The following is a 19,733-nucleotide window of genomic DNA, read 5'->3' as shown; positions in this document are numbered from 1 at the left end:
AACACAGCAGTACGCTGCTTCACTTCAGCATTTCAATTTAATGCTACTTTATACTTGTAGTCTACTACATTCATCTGACGGCCATGTTTAGGCCTACTTGTTGCTTTAAAGGTTGAGGTTCTGAATAAAGCTCATCCAAGACACTCAACAGACCTTTTTCATGGCAGGGAAAGCACAGGTGTCATTAATAATGATGGCTGCATTCCATTTAGGTGAGCCTGTCCCAGAGTTTGGCACCGGACATGCTGACTTCCTGGAACGCTTGCTGGAACAGAGCCGTCATTAATGCAGAAATGTCCCCTGAGAAAGAAGTCGACCATCAGAGATGAAAACAGTTTCAACCGTTTGAGGCCCAAAGAGGAAAAAATATTAACTATTTCACACACAAAAAAGCAAAGATTAGAGAAAAATCACCCCCTCAGATTCATTTCGGCCTCCACCCTTTCACTTCACTAAACTAATTAGCTGCACATAAAGTGGATGAAACTGGCTCCACCTTGAGCAGCTACAGCAGTAAAATGCTGCTCATGCTTTGATGCATCAGTGTTCAGATACTGATGTCATTTAAAAAAATGTGTCAGTCACAGCAGCCATCTCTCTGTAGAACAAGCTCTATTAATACTTCAACTCCATTTTGCTGATAATACTTCTGTACTTTTACTTAAGTAGGATTCTTAATGCAGGACTTTTCCTCGTCACGCAGGATTATTGCACTGCGGTTTTGGTACTTCTACTTTTGCAAAAGCTCTCAGTTGTTCTTCCAGCACTGACACACACAAACGTATGAAAACTGCACCCACTTCTAAGTCCTGATAGTGTGAATTAAAAATCCATTAAGGACTGTTCATGTATTCAACTATTCTTTTTTATTATTATCATTATTAACTGATTTGTTCAATTCGAAATATCTTGCAAGTTTTGCATCTTTTCTTGTTTGTAAATGTGTTCAGCTTAAAAGCCGATGAGCTCACAGGCCTTTCTTATCTGTGGCCAATCAAAAGCGGTCAAAAATTGTAATGGTGTTAGCTTAGCAGCAGTTTCCAGCTTGACTGATGAGGCACAGGAAGATGCTCTGTCTCAGCGTTCGAGTTTGTGGGGTGAGGAGAATAACAGCAGCAGGCCAGCCAGTTTTGGTTTATAGCAATGTTGTCTTTTATTCTAATTTCCAATAAACAGAGAATATATCAGTCCCTTATTTGTACAAAAATACCTGAACAGGATACAATGTAGACCCAGGAGCCGTACAGAGAGAATGAAGCAAAGCACAGTGGGGTTATTTGAAAATAATGATCACGGTTCACTTGCTCTTTTTTTTTTCTTTCTTTCCCTGAAATGTTTATTTGACTTCAGCTTACGATGACTCAAAAATAACACGCGGCCGACGCTGAGGCAGCTTCACTCGCGCCTACACTGTGAGTCACCAATGTCGATGGGACTTGTACGCGATGTTGACCTGATATTAGGATTTAGTTCCAGTAGGATTATGTTTCACAGTCGCAGCTAACTGTAAATGATCGCAGTGAGTGGACGGATGGCAGCCGAGGACTCGATGCTGCTCACGAACGAGAAGCACCTGCTGCAGGAATAGGCTGAGTTAAGAAAAGGAATCCAAAAACTGTGTTACGCACCTTAAAATCAGAGTAAATGAATAATGAAACGCACTACTTGCGATGAAGAGTCGTACAAAAGCTGCTGAGAATATCCCCAAGGGTTAAGCGTTGGTGCATGTGTGTGCTCTTGATGAAAAACCACTGGTGTGTGTGTGTGTGTGCGTGTGTGTGTGTGTGTGTGTCAGGTTAACAATCAAACATTTACTGAACTAAAACTTGAAGTAAATGAGTGGAGTCAGATGTGACAGACAGAGAGGGGATATTCAGAAGACGTGGCTTTAAACCAGAATGGCACCAGGATTGGACGCTGGCAGAGATGAAGCCTCTGTCAGCACGTCAGCTTATACACACAACTGATGTTCAGAAATTTGACACAAGCCAAAAATCCAGTTTGATCTCTTTAAAAAAAAAAAAAAGAAAAACAGCTTAATTTAATATTGTATATACTGTGGTATATTCTTTTTTTTATATATATATTTATATATATATATATAAAAGGTCATTTTGTGGCAAACCAAAGAAAATACACAATAATGTCAATATACACACACAAATAATGGAAAAAAAGGACAAAATAAATCATTCTTCATTTTACACGGAGTTATGAGCAAAAGCATAACGCCCCATACATAGTGATCTGTGACCTAGGTACAGTGTTAGATCTACGTCTTCTCCATAGCTTCACATACTTAGAAAACAAATGATACTGTATACTGGTATATTCATATACTTGGGCTTGTGTATAGGATTGCATTGTAGCACAGTGATTAAAAATGGAGGGAGGAGGAGAGGACGGTGGCTCGTCCCCTGCTGACCCCGAGCGGTGTGGCTTCGCGTCCCTCTCTGAGCAGACAGGAAAGAGCCTCAGCTGAGCACTGGGAATGCTGGGATGCCTCCAGCCGAACTCCTGTCTCCTCCAAATCCGCGGCTTCGCTTGGCTTTACCCGACCGACAAGCAACCTTCCTCTGACCTGTCTCTAAAAGGCAAGTAATGATGACCAGCACACTCTGCAATCCTGAATAGTGAGTATAACAGTCTGGCCATCCACACGCACGCATCCACACACACACATCTTCACCACAGGGTCATAGCTTACAGGCTGGACACAGGTGGGAAAGGGGGGTGGGGGGTTCAAGCATTATCCAATCCCTGGAGAGAGTCTGCCCTGGCTGACTAGGAAGGCCTGATTGGTGGAGCGCAGAGCTGGTGAGTCAGTCAAGTCACGTGATTGGCCGAATGGTGGCAGTGGCTTGCGAGTCAGTGACAGTACTTGGAGAGAGTTTAGTAAGCCCGGCAGGGAGTCCGGTGGCCTCGTGGTAACCCTGGTCACTGTGAACAGGGTTAGCACCTGGGGGCGCAGGTGAGGGCAGGAGGAGTGTAGGGCGAAGCTAAGAAGCTGTTATGTCACTCGAAGCTTTTCACTGGCTGGTCACACGACAGCAGGAGGAGGCAGTAAAAGACAAAAGGACTTCAAACGTGTCTTCCCTGACCTCTTTTCCTGCCGAATGTTCCTACAGACATGGTCCTCTCTTTTCTTCTGGATGACAACAGGGTAGTCAGGGGCCAATCTGGTGGCAAAAGTCCACTCAGATGATCTGTGCCACTCTGCTTGGCACTTTTATGTGGTTATAGCATATGAAGTGCTTTTCAGTGCCACCACTAGGGGGTGCCAGAGTTGGATATTCTATAATCCAGCATTAATCTATAGGATAGATTTGTTTGGTGATGAAGTTACAGTCTGCTTGTTTTTAGTGGACAGAGTATACCTGCCTTGTCTCCTGCTCACCTCAACTCCCAGAATGCTCCCAGAAATAGGCATGCTCATGTTGTTTTCAATGAAATGATGGCCTGTTGCCACAGAAACTGAGCTAGCTTTCTTGATAAATCCTTGAATCATTTGGTCTATAAAATGTCAGAAAATTGTGAAAAATGTGCATCACGATTTGCCTGGAAACCAAGGCGGCATGTTAAAAATGCATCTTCAGTCCCAAACCCCAAGATATTCATTTTTACGATGATGTTCAACCACAGTTCCAAAAAAGTTGGGACGCTGTGTCACCTGCTGTGTTACAGACAAAGCTTTTACCCAATCATGACACTATCACCTGTTACCAATCAACCTGTTCACCTGTTTTTGGAGCGTTCCACAACTTTCCCAGTCTGTTGTTGCTCCTGTCCCAACTTGTTTGAAATGTGTTGCTGCATCAAATTCAGAATAAGAAGATCTTTACAAAAACCAATGAAGTTGATGAGGTCAAACATTAAATATATTGTCTCTGTACTGTTTTTAGTCGGTGTCAAATGTTCGTACTGTTTTGGAATCATGGGTTGTAAGAAAGCTCATTATAGAGAAGCTGGAGCCATCGCACTTACCTAAAAAAAATGATTATTGACTATCCAAATTAATTTTCTGCTCTGAAATGATGTCATGGACACCGGTATAGCTCCGCACTGACCACACGCCTGATGGCTGCAAGGCATTCTGGTCTACCATGGCTACTCCTGGTGGCTTCCTCTTCCTCATTTATCATGAAATCGCTCCTTGTCTGATTGTTAGAAAAAGTTCTGACGGATTTGATTGTGAGGGACTGACACCACTGATGCCGGCAGACTCCCGTACAGTTGATCTGCTGGAAATACCTGGACATGATGTTACATTTTAGCCTGCGGGAATCAGACACGCACAGCGCCCAACGAGAAAATAGGCCCAGAAATGCCAGATTGCATCACCAGTGTCCGTTTTCTGAAGCGTGCTCGAGTGGATTTTTACTTTTAAGCAACAGTTTGACATTTTGGGAAATAAACTCATTTGCTTTCTTGGCAAAAGATAGATGAGAAGATCGACACTGCTGTCATGTCTCTAGTTTATTATTTAAGAGCTCACCCATATCATAAAAAAATAGTGACTTATTTCCACTGTGGTCTGGACTGTGAATATCAATGTACTGTGCAGAAGCTGGTTAGCTTAGCTTAGCACACGGCCAAGAAGCTTTCCTGCACAAAGCCCCTGTTAATATACATAACCTCACTTTTGGACAAAGCCAGCTATCTCCCCGTTTCCAGTCTGGATGCTAAGCTAAGCTAACTGGCTGTAGCTTCTTGCCACACAGACATGACAGTGGTATCGACCTCCCCATTTAACTCATTGTCAGAAAGAGTTTTAAACTATTCAACACTAAACTAACATCACTTTGTAACACTCTTGGTGTTTTTCCATCCTCTTCAAATCCGAAATGTGCATTTCAACATACGTCTGATTTCATACACAAGGCTCACAATGTTCACTTAAGGCGAGTGAATCGTATTCGTGAATCTTGACGCACAGTCACTGAATTCACATTTCAAGTTCTTTGTTCAATTCCACATTAAGACAAAGAGAAAAGGGCGCGGTGGGAGTGCTTCTGTTGATCTGTCTTTTCTGGAGTGAGGGAACAGTGGTCAGAATCCAAACCTTCGACATCAAATCAGGATCGTTAAGGTGTGCGAGCAGTGAGCTCAGAGCAGATTTGGGAAAAGAAAATCACATTCAGAGACCAATTCACCAACAGATTAGACCGCTTCCATTTTTTTAAAAAAATGACTGAAATGGTAGAAGCTTGGGGGTGGACACACTTTTAAGATGTCTATCTAGCGGTCTTCCTCCTCTTCCTCGTGATCTTGAGAGGCTGCGGGCGCTTCAAGAGCACATTCGTTTTTACCGACGCGAGGTCATGTTGGTTCAAGCCACGCAGAGGTCCAAGATGTTCCCAAACCCGTCTGAAAGGCACTGCATAATCAGCTGTGACTCTCTTTGCTCCCATGCCACTGTAATCCAATCAGAACTGGTGGAAATTCACATGCATGCTTTTCAGAGAGGGGGGGGGGGGGCGAACGGAGAGCAGGCAGCTTCATTTAGCTAGAGAGAACAGCTGTCGTCTGTCCGCCCGGGAGTGCAAAACTAGTTCTGCATTGAATCAACAGTAATAAAACAGCATTAAAATGACATCAAGTAATCAACTCTACAAGAGAGGCCTGTTACAGCCTTCCTGATAAACATTCCTCCGTCCTGTCAGCCCTCGCCACTGCTCTGCCTCTCTCGCCTTTAGCTACTTCTCTTTTCTCTCTCAACTTTTCTCTGAGCTTTTGTGGAGGAGGAGAGGTGGGGTCGGGGTTGCACCGGGGGATCGTGGTGGTGGTGGTGGTGGTGGTGGGGCGGGCAGGGTGTCAGCTTATCCAGACTGGACTGCACAGGTTGAGAAAGCTCCTGGATCGAGTTTGATGAGACCCAGAGAGGTTCCCGTCCATCCCTGATGATCGATGAGGAAGTCAGAGGGTGGCGCTCCCCGCCCGCCTCGGCGGCGAAGGGGCGAGGGTGGGGCGGGCGCCACAGCTTATCAGGCCTGGAGGATGAGGGAGGTTGGGGGCTGAAGGGTGAGGGGCTCTGAGGAAGGGATCCTAAGCTGTTCTCACAATACATGGTCTCTCTCCAGGGTCAAAACAGCAATGACAAAAATACCGAGTCTCCCTGACAACATCGCAGGAGCCCAGCGCCGCCCGGGTGCGCGATCTGCGGCGCTTCAACCGTCCGAACGGCTGCCATTCAAACATCCAGACAGCAGCAGGGCGGAGAAAGAAACCAAAGCTCCAACGCTGGCTCCTGCCGAGTTGCTCACATCCCCGAAACTTGACTTAACTTTTCTCTATCTGCTCAACCTCAATGCGCTGGTGAGGGAGGGGCAGAAGGGGGGCTGGGATCTCAGGGTGAGAGGTGTGCAAAAAGAGGATGGAGGTGTCGGGGGTGTGGAGTGTCACAAGGCCACGGCGGTGCAGGGGTGTTTGAGCTTGCAGGGCAGCACTCCTCTGTTGAGCTGGTAAAACTCCACCAGGTGGATCAGGTCGGTGAACTTGGTGGCGCCGTCGTCGAGGCTGAAGAACACCTGACCGTCCTCCTCACACTTCAGACCAGAGCCAGAGGGACGAGAGAGGACAATTAACCATCACATGACGAGAAGACATGCACGCTTTTATCCCTATGAGCTACTGAACGAACAAAACTAGCAACTGAGAGAGGGTAAGCAAAGGGAAATATCATATATACACGTTAGCATTTGGCTAAAAGTACCGCTAAGTACAGCCTCACAGTGCTGCTAGCATGGCTGCAGACTCGTTAAATGAAATATTCCACTCTTTATTCATGGCCGTACTCCTCTGCATGCTTCCCTGACAACCATATTCCAGTTTTCCGAAGTGAACCACAGCTGTTGCACCTGCACAGTATGCCCTGCCACTGACAGCGATCTCATTTTAGGCCAAATTTCTCAAAACCTCAGCAAATGAAACCAAAACTTTCTGCATGACTACCTCTAGTCGTGCTGCAATTTGGCAAGACAGGCCCTTTAAGCCATTTCAAGTGGCAAAACAAATGAAAACAGATGGCCGCCTGGGAGGAAGGAAAAAAGCGTATTTTAAAATCTTGAAAACAGCACTGCGCGCTTTGGAAAATGCTTGGTGGTGACGCTAAGTGAGCGTAGCGGGCCAGCGTTCTGAAAAGGTGGACCTGCTTGACTGCCCTTATTTGAGCAGATGCTCCAAGTGTAATGTGACTGTATTATATAATGTGACTGTATTGTGTAATGGGACTGACCGGAAGGATCTGGAAGTGCTTGATCTTCTGGTGGTGGCACAAGGTGAGCACGAATGCCTTGGGATTACTCTGACTGTCCCGCAACAGGAATAACCTGCAGGACATGAAGAGAGAGATGGTGAAACTGTTCCATGGAAAGCAGCATGCAGCACTACTGTCACTCCATTTGAGTGGCTTTTATACTGCTCCATTTCAAATGCTTGGTGATGTGCTGCTGCATGACTGCGAGCAGCTGTGCCCCTGAGCCTTATCTTAATCCACTCGGTAGAGGCTAAGATGTGTGGCTGTCGAGCCAAAAGGCCGTTTTTAGACGCCCACACTTTACAGATCTAAGCTTTTTTTGGGCGGCAGTCATGCCTCCATTTTTCACTTTTTATCCGTGAACTTCTAATTTGGATCTAATCTTCTAATCTTCGCTTCGCTCGCTTTCTGCCGCGCATCACATGAGCAACGTGTGATCAAATCATCATGTCAAGCCAAAACGAAGGGAGCTCAGCGTACAGTCGCTCTTACCCGTCCACTTGGCCTTGCTGTATGATCATTTTGTGGGCCTCCTCTCTCATGATGCGACCATGAAACCATACCTGTGTCCTGTGGATCACTGAAAGACAGACACCTTTGACTCAAGCGTTTGAGGATTTTCTTTTTCTACCAGCGAAAGCAAAACTAAACGGCCAAATAGAGACACACAGTTCAGTTTTTCAGTTGTTGCTGGACTACGGCCACAGTATGCACACAGTGATTAATGGTGTGTTTGTTTGTGGTTTGAGGCGAGAGTACCTGTGCTCAGGGAGGACGGGTGCAGGGGGCTGGGACTGCCCAGGACATTCATACGCTGGCTTCGTTTCTATGAGGAAGAAAGGGCACATGTGCAACGTTTACCATAAGATAGCAACATGCCAAATCAGCCTCCCCTTTCATTCAAGACAGCTTCATACTGAAATATACTGAAAAATTCATTGGAGCCAGAGCTGGAAGAATTGCTGTGGAACTCTGTTTAAGTTTGATTAAACAAACACTGTAATGCATTGCAGTCTAAAACCAAAAACATGGCGTGAGAGCAGCTTTTCAGCTTTAGCGACAGATAAGTGCAGCTGTTTGCATGGAAAAGGGTAAATTAGCAAGATAAATTAGCTTGTGTAGAAAAAGGGTTCTGCACAAGGTGTCCATGATTACAAAAAGATTGCTCAAACATGCAAAAGATATTGGTCAAATGACTTATGACAATGCATACAGTATGTCCAAAACAACACCAGGGGGGGAAGTTAATGAAAAAATGGCATTTTACATGTTGTATCTTTTGTGTTAATCACATCAAACAACTGGAGCATTAATCTGTTCATGTTTGGATTTAGTATTTTTTCCCTGAACCTTCATCAGCCTCCTTACCCTCCAGGTCTGTCCCTCCTCCAGGGCGGCGCTCTGGGCCTCGACGGGGTTGTCGATAACGCGACCGGTCCTTCCAGAGAAGTCCATGGCGACCAGGGAATTCTCAGATACACTCCGCTGTTACGTGGCACGGTGGGAGTAGGTGGGGGGAGGGGGTACACAAGGGTGATTGGGGGAGGTGGCGGGGGGGGGGGAGGGGGGTAGACAAAGGTCATAGGTCAAACAAGCCAGACACACTCACTGGGGCATGACAAATCCTGTCTGCACAGAGACCCACTTCAGTCCACAAATGCAGGTCTCAGGAGAAACAGAGCCTCTCCTGGCTCCCTGCTGCTCGGAGTAATTAATGACTGATGTGTTTCCCTTATTTGAAAATAATGTCGCTTAAACAGCTGAACTTCATTTTCAGCCTAATTTGCAGAATATGTAACACGTGACATTGGTGGGGGATGATGGCGATCCTGTTTTAACTGTTGTGTTATGTGAGTTTGTGTGGGGGATCTTTAGCATTTGATTTTACATATTTGTAAAAAGAGTGTTTTTCAAAACTGCTGTTGCGTCAACATAGATATCTATAATTTTTAAGGTTACTTTATTTTATATTATAAAAATCTATCGGTTTTTGACCTGCATTTGAACTTACTTCTACAGTAAGGTATAATATGACCACAAGTCCTTAAACGCAACTCCACAAGTCTGTGATGTTTAAAAAGTTCAAGTACAAACTTGACCAAATACATAAGACATGCAGCATTAGACACGAGGGATTAATACTGATCCTGAAAATGAGACATTTTCTATCCCGGGACCAGAAGCACACTATTCCAGGAATCCTGGGAACGGTGCTTGTTTTTAAGGTCTAACTTCAGCTACAGCCAAAACACACTGGTCATATTTCAAGCAGCACGAAATGCAACAAGGAGGAATAAACGCATAAACGGATGGGTTCCCAACCGGACCGGCTTACCCTTTTATTTGGTGATATTATTTATCAATAAGGTAAAAGAACGTCATCTATGTGAATGAACATTGGATAATCAGAATCTAAATTTATAGCTACAACCAATATAAATCACCAAGATACCTGTCATCACCAAAAAACTGGTGGTTTCAAATTTCCATGTTCTGCTACGGCCATCCTCCTTCAGTGCTGCTCTGAGACAGGTGCATTTCACCCCACCTGCATATTTTATATTCCTATATGCTCCCATGTCATGTTTTCCCTTTAGCATACTTCTCAGGAAACAGGAAATGGTTTAGATGGGTATTCCCGGGAATCACGTTTCCTGGAATTAAACCCTATTAGACACCTCCTGATGTGAGCTGATTAGTCTTAGTGTAACACGGCATAAAAGCATGCAGCTTTCAGTTTGCTGAGCATTATGTAAACGTTGACTCTTCGAAATAACTCCGGGTTAAGGAGCTACGTGTTGGACGTACTCTGTTATAGACTGCTGTTTGTTTAAATGAGCGGTCTGACCTGAATCTGGATCATAAGCGTTTCACGACAGAGCGCGGCTTTCACCTCATTAACAAAGGTCAACAGCAGCAATGATCGAATAGAAATTCATTTCAGCATTTAACAAATCTGGAGAAGTTATTTGAATATTTTTCCTCTTAAGAAGAGCGAGGTACAACGTGGCTTCAGAGCAAACTGGTTTCCAGTTCGCCGTCAGCTAATTAATGGATCAATGTGGATTGGTCTTGGCTGAGTGGGGGCATTAGAGCGGGGTTGTGAGAGGGTGATGTCAGGGAGCAGATCCTCACCACAGGCGCCGAGAAAGGCGAAAGGTTAGACTTCCTCTGCTGGGGAACGTTGTAGCTCTGGTACAGCACTATCCCATACTGTGAGGACACAAGAGAGGAGAGACGGCATCAGCTGGCGTCTCCCAGTGCAGACACATTCATTCAGGTTAACATGTGGCAGTAAAGGATGTACTTTGAGCAGTCTGAAGGCCGTCATCCAGCAGGTCCTGCTCTGCTCGTCCTCAGCGCACAGCATCTTTAGCTCCTTGCAGTCACTCCTCACTTTACTGGGCTGTCAAGCAAACAGCAGACACAGGGCAGCGTTTAGTTAAAGAGATGCACAGGTCAGCGGGCTACAAGTAACAACAATGCTGCAGTAACTCAACTGGATTAGAGTCATAAAGTAATGTCAGGCACACAGCTATATCACAGCAATAACATGAGCTACTGGTCACACTGGAGCTGCTATTAAATTGAGCATGTGCTGCCTATGAATTCAACTCGTCATCCATAAAAGGAAGGTTTTAATTCGACTCTAAACTGTAAACTGGCTTTAAAAGGGCCGATGGCGTGCCGACAGTCGCCGCTTTCATTCGATCGCACCAATCAGCCCTCTTCCACTCAGTGATGTAACAAGGGAGTCAACTCACGTGCGGTACGGCAGAGAAGACAGCGTCCACGGTGCTGGGACAGCTGGACTGGACTGCACTCAGCTCCTTATTTAACTCTGACAGCGGCGTTTTTCAGCTTTACCGACATTACTTTAAAAGTCTGTCTCTTAAATGTTTTTTTGAAATAAACTGTAGCTTTTTTTCCATCTATGTAAAATCATACTGAATAAAAAAATGCCTAGAGGAGAATGTCCTCATCACAATAAAGAGAAAGTGTATGGACAGTCTTTGTGAAAAGGACTATAAGCTTCATTGTTCCAGGTACCAGATGTCACCTCTGACAGTCAATAACTGACGTTTTCTATATTCCACAATGTTTCACAGTCCTGCCAGTAAGGACTTCACCAGCATCGCAGCACAGACTTCCTGCTTTTTCCTCCATCAGTAACAAGGACGTTAGACACACTGCTCCTGAGAGGCAACCCCCACTGATAAATTCATTCATGTCGCCATAGCAACAATCCAGCCACCCCCAGCTGCCAAGTAAAATCCCTTACCAAATCCTGCACTGTCACCCCCGCTGACAGCATCTGACACGCCGGTCGTTTAGCGTGCGTGCGTGCGTGCATGTGTGTGTGTGTGTGTGTGTGTGTGTAGGAGAGGTGAGGGGGTTAGACGGGCCAGATTCCCTGCACCATCCTGTCTTATCCCACTGGGTTTATCCCAGATCAGCAGGTGACCCACCACAGATAACTCCTGGAGTGGGACACACAGTGCTGAGTGTGTGTTTAAACCCCCACTGGGTGGTTTTTACTTGAGTATCCTCTGACACCCCCACACACACGAGATAGAGTGCACGTAGAGGGGAAGCAGGTGCATGTCTTACGAAGCAGTTTTATCAAAGATCACATAGCAGCCAGTCATCCACCTCCGACAGGGTGTCTGCATGACACACTTTAAGTTCTTTTATGGGGTTTGCAGGAATCACCGAACACTACAGCAGCTCAGACTGCAGTGTTTTCATGTGTGCGCTACCTTGATGCAGAACTGGTAGTCTGTGGGAGCATTGTGGAGCTTTCTGCCGGTGATGATGGTGAAGATGTTGCTATCCTCCAGATCTGACAGCAGCTGCAGGTGTCGAGGCTCCTGTTTGGTTGTGGGTGGGCAGAGAGAAACAGATGTCAGCAACACCATAAAGAAACTATTATTATTATTCAGTTTATTTTGCTTGGGTCAATGCAAATCACTCACCTTGGATGTTCCTTTAGTAGAGTAGTAGAGCCCGGAGCGTCGCAGGAACATGTAGAGTTTCTTCCAGGACTTGCGTCCAGGCTCCTTCAAGTACAAATAGCCCTGAATCTCTGGACAGCTGCTGGAGTTCAGAAAGTTCTGCAAGAACACACAAACAGCAGCGATCAGGAACACTGCCCGGGGGAACTGAATGTACATAACGCAAATGTTTGCGTTTCTGCCTCTAACATTCTGGGAACAACATGTTCATAGATGCTGCAAAATCCATTACAGAGAATGACCGGAGCGCAGAGAGCGCAGCAACAACACCGGGTGAATGTAATTAGCAGATCTCAGGAAGTGTGTGCGCGCGCGTGCAGGCATATTTTTGGACGACCAGATGTCCTCACGAAGATTTTTTTTTTTTTTTAATCCTCCACAGTGAGAGCATTTTCCTAGCCGGGGTGGCTACTCTTTAGTTAGGATTAAGTTAGCGTTTAAGTTAAGAGTCAGGGAATGAAAGGAGTGCTGACATGTGCGCTTTTTAAGATTTATGTGTCCCCTCACTGAGTCATGGCCTCACCTGTAAGAGCTGTGACTGAGGGATCGAGCCATCAGACTCCTGACACCAAGCCACCATCTGCTCTGGAAAGAAGTTCTGGATGGAAAAACACACAGAGAGACCGGCGATGAGCGAGAGGAGAGAGAGGAAGAGAGGGAGGCACTAGAAAGCACTTAGTGCATGTGCAAGCTCAGAGCGGGGTAGTGTTTCTCTACGCAGAATACATCTCTCTTTCTGTGTGTGTGTGTGTGTGTGTGCGATGAGCACAAGGACTCCGAGACAAAGTGGTGGGGGCGAGAGAGGTAGAAAGAGAAAGAGAGAGAGAGAGGGAGAGGGCACTCCAGCCTGGGAGTAGATGCAGTATGATCTCACCCGCTGATGTAATCCCCTTTAGCCAGCAGCGCTACTCTTAGCGTGATTGACAGGCCGCGGCCAGCACTCTGGTGTTTTACTGTGCTCATTACCACAGAGCTGAGGTCACCTGCTGGCTCTGACACACACCTAAATCACCACGGCAATAATGTCAGCGTGCACCCGGCCAGCGCGTAACGGCAGAGCCCCCACGCCGAGTCCACATCAGCAGAGGGTGCCACGAAGACCGGCCGATGCGGACTCGCTGGCTTCAGGTTTCGTCCTCGAGGTGATGAGCGGCTTTGCGTTTGATATTTTAGCTCACGTTGTTGGCCAAAGATACTTTGGAGGTGCGCAAAGGTGGCATGAGCTTCAGCTTCCACATCAGCAGGACAGAAATGGGCGAGTCAAGGATAACATTTAAAGGTTTTAAATAAAGGTTTTAAATGATCTGTCCCTGCAGCAGAACACGACACGATGGCTGTGCATACTGTGACGCCGCCATAACTAACTTTATGATCACATATCTGCAAATGTATGACATTCCCGCCAGCCCCAGCTGTGCTTTGTGTTTGCTGCTAATTAGCAAATGCTAGCATGCTAAACACAGATGGTGAGCATGGTAAAGATTACACCTGCTAAACACGTCAGCGTTGCCATTTATTGGCATTCATGAGCACGTCAACATGATGGCATTAGCATTTTGTACAAAGGAGCGTCGTGCCAATCAGAGGCTCAAAGAGCTGACGGTGTGGCTGGAGGCTCTTTGTCTTGTTCTGACTACCAATGATGATTTTGGTGGGAAAATAGTATTTTCAATGCTACAGCGGGTTTGCCACCCCACCTAGAAAAACATTCTGTTGGAAACACTGAGTGCCTGTGATTTTTTTGGCTAAAAATATAAATCAAACATAAAAGGTTTTGAATGTCAGCATGATATTTCGGCTATCAGCAGCTCCAATCCAAAAATATCAAGGCTGGAAAATCGGCTGAACCTCACTTGTGTGTGTGTGTGGGTGTGTGTGTGTGTGCGGCAGCGTGTGCGTGGGTGTGTGGGGCTGCGTGCTAAACCCGAGCAGTCACAGGAATGACTTTTTAGGGATGCGAGAGACTCACCAGGGGGTTCCTGAAGAATTCATATTTGGCATAGTTCTTTCTGAAGAGGAATTTACTGTCACTGCTCATGGAGGCTTGAACCTGAACCACCAGCTCGTGGTCCTCCAGACATCTCTCTGCATGAGGACACAGACACAGTGTTAGTCGTCTCAACTGGGTTATCCCTGTTCTGTCCTCAGGGAAGTCGCTGGAGGCAAACACAGATCAGGTTTTTAGATCAGCTTTGGGGCTTATTCGCATGTTACAAATCTCAATTTATTTTGGCTTTTGATATTGATAGAAAATGGGTGCAAAACATCTATTTAGAAACCCAAATTTAAGCATTTTAACAGCACAATTCACACTTTAGAGCTTCGACGTTCACTGTTCTTTTTTCAGAGCTGATCTGCTGCATAACAAACAGCTCTTTTGCATGCATTTCCTCTCGCTCGCTTCATTTTTTTTCTGCTCTTTTTAATATTGCAAGCCTATTCTGAGATGTCCTTGTCACCAGAGGACCTTGTTCGGCGTAAACTGTTTTGAACAGTGTCCTCTAACAACAGGAGACAAAACAACTTTTTGATGTGCTAGAACATCAGTTGAACATTTCCTTGTGCTAAAACTTGGGTATTTTTCAGTGGGAACTGGTATAAATTGGAAAGAATTAGTCTTTTGCGCAGTTCACCACCTTTTCTAAGTCTCATGAATCTCGGTGATTAGAATTATTACCTTATATAGCATGATCATTAAAATAAAGCATAAACACATGCTTACTGAGAGCAGAACTGACTTGTGTTCAGTATCTTTGCTTTTCTGTATAAAAAAGATCACAAACCGGAGGTCAAAATTTACCTTCTTCTTCTATTTACCACTACATCAACTGGTTATACTATTGTATTCAGTGACACAGCAAGACCAAATGGCCTGTTACTAAGAGATGAGCGAGGGAGCAAGAGGTTAAATGAGGAGGGGCCGTGAAAAGAAGAAGCACTCGGACGCAGGGAGGGAGGAGGTGAAGGTGGAGAGGAGAAGTGGTATGAGATGGTGGTGGTGGTGGTGGTGGGGGGGGCATTGCAGGAAGATGATGTCATGTATTTAGGCTGATTGCTTAGAGCGGCGAAGCCATAAGCAAAGTACAAGCCACAGACAAACACACAACCACACATTAAGAGCTCACACAGGCCTAACTTGCTCTCTGTGCACCACAGAGGCCCAATTACTTTCTGTGTGTGTGTGTGTGTGTGTGTGTGTGTGTGTGTGTGTGTGTTGTCCTCTTTCTTGAAGTTGAGGGCATATGATCTCAGAGTGAGGCCGATTAGAAATTGATAGTGACAGGATGTTCCAGTTCTGCGTGAATGGACACGCGCGCACACACACACACACACACACACACACACACACACACACGCACACACTCACGTGAAATGATAGCAGCCAGGATTTAGCACTAATTGTCCCCCCCAGATTAAGTCACAAAGTTTGGTTTTATTAAAACAAAACACACACACACACGCATACAGAGGAGCAAACACACACTCAGTGTATTTTGGTGAAACTGTGGTCACTTTTCTTGCTAAAAATGTGTTCTGGCTGCAGTTTCGGGGTGGAAATGTCTGAGTTCTTTTTGAGAGTGTGTGTGTGTGTGTGTGTGTGTGTATGCGTGCGTGCTGGCTACAAGTAGGGGAATTTCCTGTGGAGGGTTAAGGAGAGATTGATTGGCTAGCAAGGCTAGGGGCTCGTCCGATGGAGAACCGCGATTGGCTCCTAGCAACTCTGGTATGACGCTTTAGTCCAGGCCCCTCCGCCCTCCCCAGCCCGCCCCCCTCAATCGCTCTCCCCCTGTCTCTCCTTCTCTCTCCCTTCATCTCTCTCTCTTTCTTTTTCCCTCCCTCCCTCTCCTCACCTCACATTCCATCTCTCCAGTGCACTTTTTTCCAGAAACGCAGATCAAGCAGCAAAGCACAAAGCGATCCTTTGACTCTAAAAATATGACTCGGGAGTAGGAAAGCCTCACCAAGGACAAAGACAGACCCAGAGAAAAAAAATTAAGAAATAAATACAGCTTCAAACGGAGGCACGGCAAAAGTGAAGAAGCAGCGCATGAGACTTGTGCTTTTCTTTTGTTCCTGCCTGCCCCCCCCCCACCCCCGGGTGAATTATTTGGAGGGAACAGGCATGCGAGCAGAACATGGAAAATGCTTAATCCTGCGACCACCACACCTCCCTCCCCGAGCTGTATGGAAGGCAAACAGGCACTCGTCCATGTAGAGACACACAAAAGGGGGACGGACACAGGCACGCATACAACTGACACAGTCTCCTGAAAACCCACTACAGGCAAACATACAGGGATGTAGTGGACGTTAAAGCATCCACAGCTCATCTCACTCTTCTTTTCACTTGCAGAGTGGCTCTGATACACTTTCTCAGGGCTGATATAAATCTCCATCACATATTTTCCTGGTATGTATCACAGTGTGGTGTAAAAACCATGTTTGCATCAGAAAGACATGATCTTAGACATAAAAAATAAATGCTCTTTTTGGAAAATATAACTGATAATGTAGCAGATTTTGGCTCATATTAGTGGTGGTTAGTCTTCTTGGAAGTCATACTGTAGTTTAAGCATCTTTTCATAAACTGCTACATCACTGCATTTAGCCGATGCGCATACAGAGAGGCAGGAAAGTAGAATCTATGTCAATTTCTGCCAAAAAGAGCAACAACATAAACACATGTGCATGTAAATCCCTAAATCCATGCCAGGGTGCACACACACTCGCCATATATACATACACACATCCTTACCAAGGCCAAGGATGGGGTGGTGCTCCACCAGTGTCCAGGCGTTGTCGTCCAGGCAGTGGCTCTTGTAGACCAGGAGCTGGCAGACATCTCTGGCCGTCATGTCCGCTGGGATCTCCACCACTTTACCAGCCCCATCCTCGCTCCACACCTTCACTATCTGAAACCACATGGGGATAATGATGAGAATCTGTTCATAAGAGCAGTAAAGGTCATGTTTTCACAGGCTGGAGAAAGTCTAATAACAGTCAGAGGGCGTCGCTCCCTCTGAGCCACCTTCGGGAATCCGGGTCCGCAGAGAAAAGGGAGAATGTAACAGATCCGAGGCTACATTTACCTCCATAGCCAGGTGCTCTGTGAAGTCCAGTCTTAAAAAGTCCTGTTCACATTATTCTATCACTCCAACATGAGAACTGCTTAAAAAAAAAAAAGAAAAAGAAGGATGACGTCCAGGAAAGGTCGGCCGGCCCATGCGCTCTCAGTTCAACCCTCTTGTCCACAGCTCAACCAAACTTCCTCACACGCACATCCATGAATACGCATGTAAACCTGCCTGCACACAGACCACAATGACACGTTTTCTGTCACATGCAATAAAAAAACGCATTCAGAAAAGCACCACACGTTCGCACTTGGATAGCGAAACACCACGGCGCCTTTACGCATGTTGCATTTTGCCCTTAAAATTTTCACCGCCTGGAGAAGCAAGTGGGCACAGTTCAAAGCCGGAGTACCTCCCATTGTTGCGCCATTTTGAACCATTTCAGCCAAGTTCCCAAAGCGACATTCAAACTGGGTGCAATTTTGCCTTCTTCTTTGTTGCTGCACAGATTACGCAGACCAGCTGCCTCGCACCACTGTATGAGCAGATTCACACACACACGCACACACACACGCACACACACGCACACACACACACACACACACACACACACACACACACACACACACACACACCAGGGACAGATCTCTCACATGTAGCGTAACACACGAACACACACAAAGATGACTAAATGAACATCGGAAAGTGCAAACCACAAAGATAACTCAGATTATCTTCAATATACCAGAGAGAAATAGCATGTGTGTTTGTGTGTGTGTGTGTTTGTGTGTGTGTGTGCGTGTGTGTTTGTGTTTGTGTGTCCGCACACACCCCTGTCCACAGCAGGGATTCTGCTGCCCTGCACTTCACACAAAATCACAGGGGAACAACTGTTGAAAATTACATGAAACAAGACAAAAAAGCTGGTGATGGGCGAGGGCCAAGGGGGGGGGTGGTATGGAAAATTAAGTCAAACAATGGCACCGTGAGGTGGCAACACACAAAACACCAAAAAACGACAGCAACGGTGGCCTAGAAATGACACAACACACCAGAAGCACCAGCACGGCGATGCAAAGAGAGACTCCGAATGCGACCAGAAACAACGTCACAGCGCTCACTGCGCCTGCAAAGCCAGAAGACTTCCTCCTCTCTTCCCACACGCCCCCGAAAAAAGAAAAAAGTAATTTCATGACGCATGAGTTTTGTTTGAGAAAAGTTTTAGAAACATCCAGGGGGAGAAATATGCAGGTCCTCATCCCTGCAAACTGATAACCACACACACACGTACGCGCACACACAGCTAACGACGGACATCCAGAAACGCAAGGAACGCACACACACACACGCACGCACACACACACACACACACACTCGAGTCTCTTACCTCCACAGCCTGAAAGAGGCAACAGTCTGGAGAGCAGGATGGCATTTTCACACTGAGACGCTCTCCAGTGACACAGAGAGACAGAGAGAGAGGGAGAGAGAGGGAGGGGAGAGGCAGGAGGAGGAGGAGGAGGAGGGGAGGGAAGGAAGTCAGGAAGAGGGAGAGGGAGGGACAGATTGACAAGGAGAATGCGAGAGAGGTAAGAGGGAAGAGGGGGAGGAGGGAGGAAGTGACAGAGGAAGGACGAGAGTGAAAGAGAGACAGAGCGAGGGAGAGACAGCCTGCCCCTTCTTCTCGTGCTGGGCAGCATAAAGGCTGAGCTGCGAGGAGTGGTATGAGCCGCCGCTCCTCTCCTCCCTCCACCCTCCTCCCTCTCCCCCTCCTCCTCCTCCTCCTCCTCACACTGGATTAACCCAGTGTGGGATTTTTAAACGGTGAGCTGCTACCTGTCACGTACTCCGCACTCTTATCTTCAGGGCTGCGTTCAACCCCCCCGCCACCCCAAAAAAGATCATCATCAGCTCGTTTTACCGATGGTGCCGCACCAAGAGTATTCCTCCCTAAAACACGCCCACAACTCCACACACACACACACACGATAGAGAGAACAAGCTCCAACTACTAAGCCAATCACTGAACACACACACGCGCGCACATCGGTTATTCTTATGCATCCACTGACATTTTGTTTGAGTTGCCTGACGGTTTTAATTTCTACCCCCTCCCCCTTATCCTCCTCCTCCTCCTCCTCCTCCTCAGCTGTATGTGAAATACTATGCGAGAGTGTCAGGACCAGAGCAACATGTGTAACACACACTGACGGCTTTGGGGTTTGCAAAGAAGGCAGCTGAAAGGAAACGGTGGGGTGACTCTATCTGAAGCCGTGCGGATCACGTGTCCGGTGTTTGGGCTTTGCCGAGGGGGTCAAGGGAGGGGTAGGGAAGGAACGATTAATGGAAGGGGGGGGGGGGGGTTGCTCAGCAAATCAGCCCAGCCTCGGG

General features: G+C 46.5%; 1 protein-coding gene across 3 annotated transcripts in view; it reads right to left on the bottom strand.

Annotated features, from left to right (window-relative positions):
* Positions 1 to 1,134: 1,134 nt before the first annotated feature.
* LOC121619605 (growth factor receptor-bound protein 10-like) overlaps positions 1,135 to 19,733 on the bottom strand; it is a 42,686-nt gene continuing 24,087 nt past the window's right edge. For 2 of the 3 annotated variants that reach the window (XM_041955430.1, XM_041955431.1), the window contains exons 6-17: positions 17,027 to 17,183; positions 14,240 to 14,355; positions 12,794 to 12,868; positions 12,232 to 12,369; positions 12,016 to 12,126; positions 10,563 to 10,661; positions 10,391 to 10,468; positions 8,624 to 8,740; positions 8,015 to 8,081; positions 7,748 to 7,835; positions 7,235 to 7,328; positions 1,135 to 6,545 (exon numbers count right to left, since the gene is read on the bottom strand). In XM_041955430.1, the coding sequence (XP_041811364.1) occupies positions 6,399 to 6,545; positions 7,235 to 7,328; positions 7,748 to 7,835; positions 8,015 to 8,081; positions 8,624 to 8,740; positions 10,391 to 10,468; positions 10,563 to 10,661; positions 12,016 to 12,126; positions 12,232 to 12,369; positions 12,794 to 12,868; positions 14,240 to 14,355; positions 17,027 to 17,183 (1,287 nt within the window). In that variant the 3' untranslated portion in view covers positions 1,135 to 6,398. Of the gene's footprint in view, positions 6,546 to 7,234; positions 7,329 to 7,747; positions 7,836 to 8,014; positions 8,082 to 8,623; positions 8,741 to 10,390; positions 10,469 to 10,562; positions 10,662 to 12,015; positions 12,127 to 12,231; positions 12,370 to 12,793; positions 12,869 to 14,239; positions 14,356 to 17,026; positions 17,184 to 18,732; positions 18,835 to 19,733 lie in introns of those variants that run through there. The other variant, XM_041955432.1, reaches the window with a different exon arrangement.

This window comes from Chelmon rostratus, chromosome 16 (assembly GCF_017976325.1).
Source record: "Chelmon rostratus isolate fCheRos1 chromosome 16, fCheRos1.pri, whole genome shotgun sequence".
Lineage (NCBI taxonomy): Eukaryota > Metazoa > Chordata > Actinopteri > Chaetodontiformes > Chaetodontidae > Chelmon > Chelmon rostratus.
Note: the sequence above shows the minus strand (reverse complement) of the source record. Positions and strands in the feature narration are given on the sequence as shown.